The following is a 15,257-nucleotide window of genomic DNA, read 5'->3' as shown; positions in this document are numbered from 1 at the left end:
TGAGAAAGACACACCACAGCACACGGGAATGCCCGGTAGGCTTCGTTTAATGAATGGCCCGGGCACGAAGCAATCACGCCATTCGCCCTATAGGAATGCGCACGCTCGGCGCTTCTTACCCGACCATTGTGTGTGTATCTGTATACACGCTTCTCCTTCATCGCTACTTAGTGCCTGCCGCCGCAGTTGCGCCAGGCCGCCAGCGTCGGCCACTATCCCTTTCTTCGCAAGCAATCTTCGCGGGATTTGACGAGACACCGCGTACATGAGGCCGGCTGCTACAGGCTTTACACTCGCATGAGCTGCCAAAGAAGGGAAAAAAAGGAGAGGAAAAAGAAGCGCTGAGCAGCAATGGCTGCTTCCGTAATATCAGAGATGCGTAATTGGACAATTATCTCCGGAAGGTGGCGCGCACTCGTCGCGCCGGAGCCATTGTGAGGGATAACCTCTACGCCAACTATACTCTCTGACAGGAATTGCGTGCAACAGCGTACCGAACGTCCTGCCTGACACTTGTAAGATGCATCGGACCGGAACGCCGTATCACTCAGCCACTTTCGTTGGACACGTCCTCACTGTCTCCCATCGGAACTTGGCCGCTCAGTGGCTGCGTGTGAACGACATGGCGCAGGAACATCGAAGGATGTCTGGATCATTAGGTCAGACTATACCCCCCCCCCCCGAATTTCGTGCTACTACGTCCTACCTTACTAGTCTTCTGTGACACTGCACACAACAGGAACGAACCACCGCACTGCGGCGTTCGCAGCGGCTACCTCAATAACGGCAGGCCGAGGTCAAAGAAGAAGAATAGGCCCGCCACGTCGCTCGGTGGTGTCGCGGGGGGTCGCACACCAACTGCCGCGCTAATTTTTTCCCAAGCATCACTGACCTCGAAAGGCAGATGGTCGGCCCGGTAATTAATTAGAGCACAATGCCACTACCTTCCCAGTGGACCATTCTCCGACCTCGACTTGATGTACAAGACGGGTGATTGCCACGGACTCTCTTATTCAGCCATGTGCGACATTCCTTGGAAGTACTTTGTCTTGGGCTGCTTAGAAGGACTTGCGCTCTCTTCCGCTTTGTACTAATGCGTCTATTCTGGTGCTGGAACCGTTAGAGTATTCGCAGTTCGATTACCATAACAATATGCTAAAGGCATCTTAATAGCCTGAACATCAGTATACTTGCACATTTATGACCCTCTCACGATCGAAATTTTAATTCTTTGAACTTCACAACGACTTACTTCAGAAAGTGTTGGCGATGGTATGTAGAGGCCATTCTTGTTACTATTAGTAATTCCCACCTGCCCTAGCAGGGAGCATTTAGTCTGTCACCATTAATCAAAAACACATAATGGAGAAAGGCCTACCGTCTAGGGCACTGCTTTCATATCTCTTCATTACCTTGTTTGTAAGAGCCTTGTTTCATAGCAAAAGAAATGATTCCACAAACACCGACAGGTAGAGGATAAACCATAGTGTCGGAAAGAATGATGCCCTTTCACAGGGTACATCATGCTAAGTGGCGCTCATTTGTTTAAAGTGCTAGCGCATACGAAATCCTTTATTGCTGCTATAACCAGCACTTCATAGAAAGCGTTCTTCTAGACGTGCACTGGCGTCAAGTTCCAAAACCTGCCAAGTGCGATACGTTACGTGGACTCGAATATGTCTAAGTAGTCGAGGTATACGACTGTCTTCCGCGCTGGCTACTGCTATAGAACACACCCGTTGTCTTCAGTTGCAACGGTGCTAATCTGTGGACGGTCAACGCGCATGCGCAGAAGGAGGCGGCCAGGCGCTCCAAGCGCGCCGCGTACGAGCTCCCAGATGGCGCGGAGCTGATCGTCGGTAGCTACCAGACGAGCTTCAGCTGCGCGGGCCTGCGCTATGGATACTACGCCGACACGGACAACGAGTGCAAGATCTTCCACATCTGCCACCCGGTCGTGCTCGCCGACGGCAGTGAACAGGTAGGCGATGCTTACGCACATACTGCACGTGCGTTTGATAAGACAGAAGCTAAATATTTAGTCAGCAATGTAGTATATTTCTGACTAGCGAGCCATGGACACTAAAATGATAGGTGTGTCAAGGGGCGAGAAAAGGAGTTACTGGGTGATGAAACAAATGCGTGCTGAAAATATCTTAGTCGCAATAAAAAAAATTGCCACAGACACAGTGCTCGGAGAAGCTGAATTACACAGCTGATTGTGTAGAAGCCCCTGAATATCATCTACTAGTGGTCAAGGCGCAAAAGTTGGCACAAGCTGTTAGGTGAACTAATGAGTTAGTGTGAATTCAGAGCTCGTCTTCAGAACTTGTATGATGTCGACTTAAGTATACTGTAGTGAAATTTCAGCCTTCTTCGTGCTGGGTCAAGTTAGGCATCAGAAGCATTCGTCGAGCTTGTTCGTGATACCAAGATTGCTACAGCGACAAAGCTCTTTTTTCCTCGCTGCGCGTATAGAAGAGTCTGATAAGGGTTTCTTTTTCCCGATGTCTGAAGATATCAGCCTAGAGTGTCTATTAATGTAGGCAACACTGCCTATAACAGTACGGATGCTTGGAAGCATAAAATGACTTTAGTTCTTAATCTAAACACACAGGGTTAGCCAAACTGAGACCCGCAATCTATTTTTTAGGCGAACAAGCTCTAATGGTTGGCGTATAGCATGATCACGAACTGAATGCGAGACGCAAAACGCACACTGATTGAAATTCATTTTGAAGACTAAGTTGGCTTACCCGTCGGTAACATTTGCAGCTGTTCGTAGCAACAGATGCAACGCACTCGATGCCTCTGTCAAGCGAAAACTCGGCGATGGGTCTCGTTGCAACGTCAGAACAGTACAGCAAACGTGACCCGGTTGTATTGCATCCCAGAACACTTGGGGTGGCCCACGCGCAGACAGTGCCATTTTTTCAAACTTCAATGCCCGTCACATGCGACTCAAACGCAAAACATGGTCTGCAGAAGCACGCTATCACCTCGCACAGCGTAATACATGGCCTGACGTTATCGCACCATGCAATCGTAGACAATAAAGGCGGATTCAGGCCAGTATCACATACGCAAAAACACTTAGATGTATAATGCACTAGAAAAGGTACTGTAAAATAACTAGTACGCCTGTTGCCTTGAAGCAGAAAGTGATGTGTTGCCATCTTACGGCTGGGTGAAAATTGACGAAAGAAACAGCAGCGTGGCGCTGCTTGAACCGCACCAGCCCCTGTTCACTTGAATGCATTCCCCGGTAGACTGAAGCTATGCAAGGACGGGGGAAACGACTGCGCCCTAAGCCGATGTTGAAGCGGCGAAGGCGGGTGCCATTATTTCTGCTTCGTTGTGAGCGCAGACGTCATCTGTCTACTCTCACTAGAGCTGCTATCGCACACCGCTTTGTGAACTCAGCGGCACTTTTTTGATGAGCTGATAAGGGCGTGAACTTCACACACATTTCATGGCAAGTCTTTCCTATGCGTTATTGACCGGACGTTCTTTGTATAGCTGAACAAGGGGACAGGAAACTCGGATACACTATATTGTAACTTTTCGAACATTTATTTGATTTAGTTCCCCGTCGGTTTTGTTAGTTGTGTACCACTACACCTGTATTACAACATTACATGCCTCAGTATTCTGTATTATACAATCGATCGTTGCTATTATGGTTTGCTGTTGGGCAAGCAAGATGTATTTCGCGAGTAGAGTGAAGACTCGTACTTCAGCTGCTGAAGCTAGCAACGAGCATGTTTTTCGTGCAAGCCTTTAGCTTTCTCATATCTTTTCGAAGCCATGGTGCACACTGTGCGATGAAGACCTTAATCTCATGAAGTGAAACTTGAACGCAGACACGCATAAAAACAGAATGAGCAAATACGTTTCGGTTTCCTCGCTGGGACATTATTCACTATGGAAACGAACGAAAAGCGATTCCTGTTACGCGCAATTCAAATGTATCATCGTTGCTATGGAGGGTGGTCCCCTCACTTACCTCAATTACCAGTGATTCATGGCGATACTCCGAAGCTGAATTCCTCTCTTAGCCGCTTACATTTGCGCGGTATCACTCACTGGCATGGTGAGTCGTTTGGGCAGTTCAGATGAAATAAGTTGAACAGCGAGATCGTTTCCTTCACATCCTTACAATGCTGTGTCTTTCTTTCCTTGTTTCTGTTTTTTTTTCTTTTATGTTACTGTTTTTGTGTTTTGTGTTTACTTTTGTTTCAACTATTGGTCAATGCTTATTACTTCCCGCCACTCTTTTCACGATATTTCCTCTTTCTCTCACGTAAACTCGATCGCAGTGGGTGCGAGGCATATTGTACATCACTCTTGAATACTTTCATTTTGCAAGTTTGTATCTTACTATGCATTGCTAAATGTCATTTTATGGTGCGGTAACCTTTAAAAATGACCCAAGTTTCGCCATCTATACCTCTGTGTGGGGAGAAAAAACAAACACTAGGTTGCTGTGGCAACCACCTAACCCTAACGCTGTACGTTACGTGAAGTGATCTGTTGCATTAAAGCTCACCGTATTTATAATGTACATCCGTGTTGGCTTTGTCAAGTGCTTCACCTCAGAACATGTTTCGCAGTGCAGCACTCAACTATTACATACGTGGAAAACCATAGAAAGATCAAACCATGGTAGTGGATCGAAGTACCTTCTCAACGTGATTGTACTCGAGCTCTACAAACACAAGGCAGCCACGAGGACCTAAGTATACGCAACACCACTAGGCGTTCATCTCTTTTACAGCAGACTTGCAATGTTGTCCAGTTCTACAGATATTTCATCTCCTAGGCCCCTAAGATGGCACCATCATGGCGTCAGTGCAAGCTATTCTTTCGCATGTTCAACCCCCACACTTCGATAACCTTTCTGACGGCGATTCATTGCGTCCGCAGATGAACCACTGGAGCTTCTTCTGCGGCAACCAGACCGTGTTCAACCAGCTGACGCTCACGTGCTCCTTCCCGGAGGAGGCGGTGCCGTGTCAGAACGCCCGAGACTTCTTCTACGTCAACGACAACATTGGCGTCGAGGACGCTCCCTTCCTCACCGACGACGACGTCTCCAGGGGACAAGCCCTGTACCCGGGCTACGGCGCCAGGCTCAGTGGTCGCGCCGCCGCCGCAGCCGCCAAGAAGTAGAATGAAACGGATACCTAGGAGACCAAAATGCTTGACACGGCCTTACACTGCACCGCGACTCACTGTCATTCTTAGAGGTCCACGAAGGGATAATACATTTCATGGAAATCAGTGGTCTCTTGCAGAAATGCGTTTCGCTGATCTATAGGAAGGACTTTAGTGCATACACGGTCTGTAGGGGATTAAGCGTCCATAGATTATACGTAAACAGTACAAAACATTTACACTCGGCATTTGGCAACATCTGTCTATGGGGTATCTATAAATAATGTACTGGAACGGAAATCTCCCCATCCATAGCCGTAAGGTGCTTCTGGACTAGTTAGATCCATATTAGTCCGGCACTTCATCCAATACAATGAGTCTACTTTGTCAAATGGCATGTGTCCCCGTTATTCGCTTCAGCAATTGCGTTGGTCTATATAGCTTGCCTATATAATTAAGCCTAGCGTTAGTATTCGAGCCAGATGCGCAGAGTTAACGTTATGCAGGTGAGGCATTGTCCATTACGGTGGTACTTTTATTGGGCTTTTTTTTCTTCCGATTTGCCATCATCGCTTTCATGGCTATAGCCCAGGTTGCTTAGCAAGCCTACTTGGCTTACAAGAAATTCATGACACTGCCTCCCAAACTATGGCGTCGCCACCCAGACGGCACAATCCCTTTGATCCCTTGATAACACGCCACGGGCAATGATTCACAGCACTGCTGTCATCATCGATGGAGAACAGTGGACTCTAATAGGTTATGATGCTCGAAGCAAGGGTGAAGTATAATAATGCACGGCTCAGGAGATGTGCGCCATCTGGGTGGCACTTATTTGCCGCGACATCACGGCGACACGTGATACGGTGTCGCTGGCGATGCACGTGGTACACGCGTGTAACGGACGTGAACTGCGCTCTCGCTGGTTCATTCCTTGTACAATACAGCGCACGTGCATACAGACAATTGTGATGACAGTATCTTTCCATTAGGCATTTGTAACTATCCTTTCGCATGTCACCTGTTCGCTTCGATAATACAAACCTTTCGCCACGCTTTTATACGAAGTTGAATGCTCGGTGTGTAACATAAGGGTACGTTTCAATGATGAAATACGCTGTAGGGTTGGGATTTTCTTTTCAACTGACTAAGCTTCTCTTACAGCCTTTGTAAGACACGCTAAGCAGTGTACATGCATAGGGTGGTTTTAGAGAAATTATCTGTGCACGCTGTCCCAATTTGGTCAAGTTTGTACTCACAGAGTGCCGACTGTGAGTCGACTGGCCCCTACTAGTGAGCCTGCGGCCGAGTGAAGTGCTATCTTTGTGAGCGCTTTCGAAGCATGCTGCACTATTCACAACATGTCATGGGGGCACTATTGCAGTGTGAACGTAATGCGTGTGACTTATTAAGCTCCAGAGGGCAATGAATTCGAGAGTTCTATGAATGTCGGTAGCTTTCAAGCAACGCAAGTTCTTTCGGTATCCTGAGTCCTACGTTTTCTGACCAACAGATGGTCCAGATGTAGCGTGCGAAGGCATTAAGAATTGCGACTGGCATTGCCATTAGCTGAAGCGGAGCTGCATGAAATCATTCCAGGTATCTTGCTTCACGGTCACTACAATCAATGGATGTTACGACAGTCGTCTTGGCTGTATATGCGGCTTCATAGAGAAACACCCATCAACATCTCCGGTAGCATTGCTGTTCTAAACGCTACAAATGCACTGACCTCGTACAAGTTCATAGGTCAACCAGTGTGCTCTTCTCTTTGGCCAGTAGAAGCAACATACAGCCAACGCCTTTGTAAAATTTCTGAAGTGCTTGTGCGAACACTTGTCGCATCGCAAAGGCGTTGTGACCTTGTCTCGAAATGAAGTTGTTATTGTTGACGAGTTAGTTGTTTGCATCTCATTTTTAAAGCAAGCGTGTCTAAGGTATTTGTATGTCGAACTATCGCTCTGCGTTGTGAGCGTTTGTACACGATCCCGGTAGATTGAGTAGAATCTTCTATGTCGCTCGACAACGTAGACGTCGCATGTTGTTAAATTCAACGCACTGAAGAAATTGCAGTGCGTATCCCTGTGCCACTTTCTTCTAGCATACTATCATAGAGGTTTTTTTTTTGTGCCTCTTGCGTCAATGTGCGTGGACATATGTTATTGTCTGCTTTCTGTACTTGTTTGTGAGACTAATGTAACGTGCCGCCACTGATGTGAATAGCTGTCATGCTTTTCTTCTCGCCTCGTTCGTGGGTACTCTTTGGCTGCTGCATGAATGGTAGGGTTTTGTTTATTTGGGTGCCTCGTTTGGCCTGAGAATCTGTCCAAACTATCTTACCGGCAGACTAAGTGGTAGTATAGTTATACGATCAACTTGTGGCACGTATTTACTACTCATTTTTAAGCTGGGCTGTGCCGTAGTAGTTTCCACGTATCTCTAACCCCAGAAAATAGGGAGTGGAGCTTTTGTAGCATGCTTGAGAAATGCGATTGTGAAAGAAGGACTAAATAAACGCTGATATTGTGCCTTCTTAAGTCCACTTCGGCTGTTTAGATATTAACTGTGCTTTTCTGGTTTTGCCGGTGTAGGCTTAAATGGAAATGATGCAGAAGAAAGCATGGTGGAAATCTTTGCACTCTTCCTCTTGCGGGCTTCAAATGAAGGTTAATCGCGTTGCCTCTTGTCACGCTAACCCTCCTCCTCCTTTGTCGCGCGGTAAACGACAATCTCGCTGGTTGAGAATGCTTGTTTCGGGGCTGAGCGTATAAGCCTGGTTGCGTTGTGTCCAAAAAGTTTTCTCGTCACTGTCTTTGTGTGTTATGAGCGCAGCTAACTTGTACGAGCGAGTGTATTGTGTTGTCCCGTGTAGTCAGGCTGTCTCGCTTGTACCTGTCGCCAGCTCACACAGTATTGTCCATGTATGTGTTCTAACCATTGGGCTACAAAAAATATCCTTGTTAAGTTTACACGACCATCGGCTGATCTTTGCAAGTGTATTTATGCCAACAGCTTGCGTCGAACTCTGTGTACATTGTGTACCTCCTCTCTTTACCTTCCCGCAAACTCCCAATCCCCCCTTATGCCTATCTGTCAATACGTTACATGTTTGCTTCGTTAGAAGGGAAAGCAGTTTAGCCATTTGTTTAACGATTACTTTTTTTTTCATATCCCGTTACTGCCATACTGTTATGTTTCTTGTTTTGAGTTGATTGAACCACATTTTTTTTTTCTTTCTCTTGTACAGACCTCGATGAAGGGAGCAATAAAACATGCACACGTGATTCTTTGTGTTTTTTAGTTTGATACATAGCCAGTTCTAGCAACTGAGAAGAGCATCTGGCAAGTGCTTCAAGAAAAATATATATAAAGTTTCAAAATGACTTTACTGCACTGCAGTTCACTTTGGGGGGAAGTAAACCAAACTATTATAATGAAAGGGAACGTTGGTTGGTCGGTCGGTCTGTGAGCCCGTCTTTATTTCTCATGTGACCGAACAAGAATGTTACAATAAAGCCCGCATGAGTAATGGTGATGTCAGAGTCCCTTCCGCCAGGTGTGTGAATATAGCTGAGATGCCTGCCATGTCTATACAAAAATGACTGAGTGTTTCTACATACATTGGAAGTTCAGGGTGACATGGAAGCCTAAAGCGATGAGAATTTCCTGGAACACAAGGTGTCCCTGGCACAAACACCATGGCGATTGGTCTTGTCGTTTTCGAAGCAGCAACAGTTGAAACTTCCGTGAAGACGCGACCGCTTGTGGAAACATTCACTCCAGTGACACCTTCTGCTTCCAGGACTTGTCCAGGATACAAGCCCATAAGGAGGCGAACTTGAAGATTACTTAGAAGTGTGGCAGCTTGGGCTACTTGGTATGGCATGACGATAGTTACAGCGCGAGAACAAAACGACGACACAGAGACAATAAGGACACGTCTGTTTTTTGTGTACTTCTTGTCTGTGTCGTCGTTTTGTTCTCGCGCTATAACTATCGTCTTGAAGATTACATTGCACCCCCAAAACAATTGTTAATCAAAAGCCTCACATGGCTTATCAATGCAAAACTTTACCGTCGGCGTCCTGCTGCTTCGAGGACGAGTGATGGAACAGACCATGATCATGGGAATACGTCACCATACGGCATCACATGACGTCACAGACCACCAAAAACTTACGACATTATTACGACGTCATCAAGACGCCACAGAGATGTTACGTGACGTGAAGTCAGAAAATGATGCTTTCGCGCCACATCGTAGCTTGGTCAGAGATGGTCCGATCACGGAGGCAATGCGAAACACGTCATGTGCGGAATGCTTTCGTCCTATCACGGAGTCCTGACGTCTACGAAGGCAGCACTCGGTGTGTCCAAGTTGAAACGCTTTATTTGACCGAACTTGAGGTCGGTAAACTGAAAGTGAAACTACAGCAAGTAATGCACGCTATGCACCGATAGCGGTGAACAGAGCGTCGGCCGTCGATAATCTGATCCGCGGTAACATGCGTCGACATTTATACATGTGGCGTATAGCATTCGTTGTCGCTGGTGGCCGAGTTTGTTCCAGAATAAACTCAGCTGTTCGTGTTTGCGCGCTCAAGCCAGAAAGATGATCCGAAAGCTACCTAGAATGCTCTCAGACAATGCGGCATGAATTGTGCTAAGCAGTATCTACCGGCAAGCATAGAACATAGAAGGGATCGTGTGAGGCATTGTTAGGGCGGTGCAGCATCAGTACATCAGTTGAGAGAGAAGGCAAGGCTTTCGGCATCGAGTTGTCTTAACTGAAAGCACGAGGAACTCTCGCAACTTTTTTTGTTTATCACAACGCATGGTGCTTTTATTTTCCAGAAGGAACAGCATTTTTCCTACGCAGGCAAGGTGATGAGCTTAAGGCCTCCAGTTTTTCCCCTTCGTAGACACTTTGATCGACCTTATTGGGCTGTCGTGCTCTCTCCCAATCAGATATGTCCATGGCGACTTGGGCGTTGCAGTAAAGTGCCAGAACCACCGGCAGCAGTGGGAACGGAAACACTGCAATCCGTAAAAGAAAAAAGAACAAGAATTGCCGCCACACATCAAATAGTTCACGAGTGCTATGGGGGTGACGGCAAGGGTCATCCTCTTTGTACATCTGCTCAGTAGTATTGTATGCTACTATATAGCATTACTGGAATGATCTTGTTTCTTTGAATTGCATAAATATTCAAGTCGTCACTTAGAACGACTTGAAAAGCACATGAAGAACTATGTATTCATGCAGAAATGTACCCTTTCAGTTATAAAATAATGGCTACAATATTTAGAAGAACTTCCCAGCCTATTTATAAATGCGGTGTTCAAAACAGCAACAGCGGTAACAACACTTTCGTTTTTCAAGAGATAGCTGCAGCAAGATAACATTATAGCGATGATTTTCCGAGAAACAGCGCACAAAAGGACACAAAAACACCCACGCATAACAAGGCGCAAACACAACCGGTGTACAGCGCTTGTATTTGTGTCTTTTTGTGTGTTCGTTTCCTTTTATGCACTGCTTTTTCGAAAATCATGGCTCCCCCACTAGCCCAGCAGCACACACCAAACATGTTACAGTTAATTTGTTATTGACGGGAGCCTATATGAATCAAGAGGGCGCCACTTTCACGTCATTGTGCATTATATAGCTCCGATGGAAACTGTACGTGTAAAATGCGGCGGTGAAATACACTAGTTTAAAAGGCTAAGATTAACGAGTGCAAATATCGCACATTCCGCCTTCAAGTTGCCAAAAGTAATATGCAGTTGTGGTTCCTGCTTTCAGATTTTCCACGAGAAGAATGTGCGTAAGTGCGGTAGCGTTTCTCCGGAGGAACAGCTCATTTCATTCCCACTAGTACGGATTTTTAGGCGCAACGCACGCATAGACCGAAGGCCAACGGCATCCCTTCGTGGTGACGCAGTCCTAAGCGAAACAGCCACCAAGCTCCTCCGCTAGTCTGAGAAAGGGCGCCACCACCCGATCTTCGAAAAGTTTCCGAGGATTCCAGCCACTGTATTGAGGGTTTCGCTGCTAGGGGCGCTCTCATGCGGTAGTCGTAGTCATGCGGTAGTCTCATGCGGTAGTCAGTAGTCTCTCATACGGAGACTGACACGTGGAGAATGGGCATGATTAAAAAGTCCGCACTAGAGATCTATCGAACTTTTAAGCAGGAAATTGCCAAGGAAAGGATCTATGATAATACTCGGGGTAGTTCTCTACTATTTGAGGCCACGACGGGAGTACTGCGAACCAAGACATATCGGGCCAAATACAAAGGGGTAGACACAGTATGCAGTGAGTGTGGAGAGGAAGAGGAAACTGCCGAACACTTGATAATGTTCTGCAAAGGGCTTCACCCTATAGTTCAGGATAATGGCGCAGAGTTTTTCAAAGCACTGGGGTTTAGGGACCGGGAGGGCAAAATAGACCTTAAGCGGGTAGACTTAACTAGAAGGAGGTTATCTGATTGGTGGCTAAAGTCAAGGCACGAGTGAAAATTAAACTCTTCACTGCAAAGTAAGAATCCTCAAACTCACTTTTTAAAGAAAAAAAAATTAATCTAGTTTTTGGTTCATTAAGTACTACGGCTTGGTGGCGCTAGCCACCGCCCGATCTTAAGGGTAGAGCCATATCCATCCATCCATTCATCCGTCCATCGCAGCCGCTGCGCAGCAGCCCACGCGGCTGCAGTCGTTTCGCATGAATCAAAAAGTCAGAGGTGGAGACGACTTACAGGATGGTAGCAATGACAAATGAAAAAAAAATGTAACTATACCGTAGTAACTATACCGAATGGACAAAAACGAAATTAAGGAGAAAGGCATTTTATGGTAACTCGAGGGGAAGCACTTTGCCGTTCTCAGTAAAAAAAAATCAGGACGATACACAGGCTGTGGGGAAATACGAAAACGACGGTGCATGTTCTGCATCAATGCGGAGATATACACCCAGGTGTATACGTTTGGGCCCGAGCCTATACGAAGCCTTGAGTTTGAGGGACCAGAATGAAAAGCTGAGCACACCCGCAATAGAAATTAGAAATGGCTAGGGTATTGGCGAAAAAAAAACTAGATAAAAATGAGAAAGATATATAAGGGGGGAGGAAATAAGGACATTCTGCCGTGAAGGGTAAGCAAGCGGGCTATGAAGTCGTTTTTTTTTTAGAATGATTAGTGCGTGAACTTGAGGAGAGACCTGAAAAATAGGTTTTAATCGAAGTATACAGAAAAGACCCTAGGCGAAATTAAGAAAGTTTTATGTGCTTGTGTTTGTCGCGCGCGGGGGCACACATGCCACTTCCCCCCTCCCTCTCCGTTATAAAAGGGCTGTTCGTAGCATCTACCGACCCATTTATCCTATACAACAGCACCGGCTGCCGCAGGGTGTTTTCCGCCGTGGACGCCGCTGTGGAGGTTCGCCGAAAACCACAGCGCGTGCTCGCTAGAGTGCGGCAGTGCCGACGAAGAGTGGCAGAACGACTTTGTCGATTGGTGAGCCCTACCACAGGGAAACGGCACACAGCAGCCAAAGGGCGATGACGCAAGCAAAATACCAAGGCGAAAGCAAGAGAAACACAAACGAAACACCGGTGTCAAGCCGAACCTGCGGTGTGAGCGGAAATGGCGCGAAAACAAAAGGGGGGGGGGGCGTAGACAGGGTGCCCCCAAACATTCACTCAGAGTGGAGTGACCCACAATTTTTTCGTGTTAATTATAGACTCGTTATAACTTGTACGTTTACAAGACCACCAATGTTTCTAAAAATTTTGCGAAATAATTAAATGCGCGGACATCAATGAATTGACAGGCTACGACCGCTTTCAAGGTAGTCTGTCTATCGGAGGGCACTTACCAAGCAGCTTTTTTATTGCGCCGCTCGCAATGTCGTAATTAGACAGGAAAAAGAAGCAGCTGCCGTACGTTGCGACCAGGTTGATCGCGCTGAGTACACCCTTGAGGACGGTCTCCCCGAGAGATCCGCCTTGCATCACCTGCGGTGTAAACTCTCCAGTTCAGTGCGACTCAGTTAATTAGGCGAATGGCTCCTTGAAATGGGCATTACATGAAATGGTTACATGATACGAACAACAAATGCGAGTACGTTCCTGATACAATAGGGACCCCACTACCACTCATCACTTAAATCTGCGTGTGTATTTTTGAATATAAATTATTCTGCATAACGGCAGACTTCCGAAAATAGAAAGCCTACAGGGTTCCTTATGGGTTCACCTGAGACGACTCTAAAGCCAAGGCCACCTCTCTGTTGTTCTCAGCCACTTAGTTGATCGTGGCCCGCCACCATTCCGCATGCTTTCAGTACCAAACGTGGTTTCGCATCGCCCCCGTGATCGGAGACACCATGGCTGCTTTTGCACAGTCTTCGAGACCAGCCCACCTTTGACCATGCAAGGATGTCAATGTGACAATGTCACCATGTGACGTCACGTCACGACCCTTCCCGGCGACGTCGTATTGACGCCACAATTTTTGTTTTGTGATCTATGACCCCTTCGCACGACGATAATTTTCTGTCTTTGTATTACTCATCACCAAACACTTCTTAGCGCGAACTTAAGCGTGATATTAAAACGATTCGTTCGCTATTCCGCATTTACGTTGTTGACTTTAGGAAACCTGCTATGACAGCTGGCAGAGCTGGTACTGCCTATTTCGTAAATAATTCGTATTCCCAGCGATTATATTCAGGTTATTTCATTTAGCTGTGGGATTAACGTGTATATCGCTTGTCAAAATACAGAGAGACGCAATTTGCTTTTCTCGGGCAGCTGGGTTGTCACGAAGTCAACAGTATCTCTCTAGCCCTCTACTAATTCGCTAGGGCAATCTATTCACTGTCACTCCTCACATTTGTGCTGCTCTTCAGGCGCATGCACCGATCGTATGTGGCCCGAAAGTAGCAACGGTGGGGCACAGTGTTTTAAAAATAATTAACCGGTGATTATGGCGCAGCCTATTGTTAATTGGCAGCGCAACTCGTCAGGCGTTGTGATTTTGCGATTAGTTGAGACCGCGAAGGAAGGAAGTTTTTCTTCCTCCATGGTTGGGGCAAATGCTTCTTCCCTGGCGGCGCGCATCTCTGCCTTGGGGCCAATCACAGAGGAAGCGCGAAACCAGAGATGCTGCAGAAAGGTTGTAATTCCTCCGATTTTGAAGGCAACCCGAAACCATGCTAAGCGAAGAAAGCTTTTTCAGGGCTGGGTTAATCTGTATATCAGCTGAGACCAAAAATATGATCTACGGAATAATAACACCGTGATTTTAGCGCCAGCAAGACCGAAAATGACCCGGGCAAGCGCTGACTTTAGAGCGAAGTCGCTATGTAAGCCATGGCAGGAAGAAAACTGTCGAAACGACCGCTCTGGCAATCACATAAATAATGTGCACAATGCTGAAGAATACTTTCGATAACTATTCTCTACAGCGCCCTCCAGTTCGAAGAAGCCTTGATTATCAGCACACAGCAAAGCAAACGCACTCGCGAAATCAGTGAATTTTTCCATATACCAATAAATCTACGTGACGTATCAGCGTAGCTTCTGTATGTCGCGGAAACAAATGAATTTTTTTTTAGAAAGCGGGGAATTACGCCAGAAGATCTTGTCTTGCTTTAACGTATTTGAAATAAACAATGCATATAATTGATTGATTTGTGGGGTTTAACGTCCCAAAACCACCATTTGATTATGAGAGACGCCGTATATAATTGATTGATTTGTGGGGTTTAACGTCCCAAAACTACCATTTGATTATGAGAGACGCCGTAGTGGAGGGCTCCGGAAATTTTGACCACCTAGGGTTCTTTAACGTGCACTGAAATCTGAGTACACGGGCCTACAACATTTCCGCCTCCATCGGAAATGCAGCCGCCGCAGCCGGGATTCGAACCCGCGACCTGCGGGTCAACAGCCGAGTACCTTAGCCACTAGGCCACCGCAGCGGGGTAAAAAACAATGCATATATGCCTGCCGTGAGCAATAAAAGTTAAAGGTCACCGCTTGTCGGTAACGCTTTCTTGTGTACCCTGTAAGAATCACCCTGTTCCGATTTTGTAA

The 15,257-nt window shown here is 46.5% G+C and overlaps 2 protein-coding genes across 2 annotated transcripts in view; one reads left to right on the top strand and one right to left on the bottom strand.

Moving 5' to 3' along the window:
- Positions 1–8,441, top strand: part of LOC119167500 (uncharacterized) — a 35,609-nt gene extending 27,168 nt beyond the window's left edge. The window contains exons 4-5 of the mRNA XM_037418987.2: positions 1,793–1,981; positions 4,927–8,441. Of these exons, the coding sequence (XP_037274884.2) occupies positions 1,793–1,981; positions 4,927–5,172 (435 nt within the window). The 3' untranslated portion in view covers positions 5,173–8,441. The remainder of the gene's footprint in view (positions 1–1,792; positions 1,982–4,926) is intronic.
- A 1,559-nt stretch (positions 8,442–10,000) lies between these two features.
- LOC119168557 (protein-cysteine N-palmitoyltransferase HHAT-like) overlaps positions 10,001–15,257 on the bottom strand; it is a 76,220-nt gene continuing 70,963 nt past the window's right edge. The window contains exons 9-10 of the mRNA XM_075867743.1: positions 13,034–13,172; positions 10,001–10,194 (exon numbers count right to left, since the gene is read on the bottom strand). Coding sequence (XP_075723858.1) covers positions 10,001–10,194; positions 13,034–13,172 — 333 coding nt within the window. The remainder of the gene's footprint in view (positions 10,195–13,033; positions 13,173–15,257) is intronic.

Source organism: Rhipicephalus microplus, chromosome 6 (genome assembly GCF_043290135.1).
Source record: "Rhipicephalus microplus isolate Deutch F79 chromosome 6, USDA_Rmic, whole genome shotgun sequence".
NCBI lineage: Eukaryota > Metazoa > Arthropoda > Arachnida > Ixodida > Ixodidae > Rhipicephalus > Rhipicephalus microplus.
Note: the sequence above shows the minus strand (reverse complement) of the source record. Positions and strands in the feature narration are given on the sequence as shown.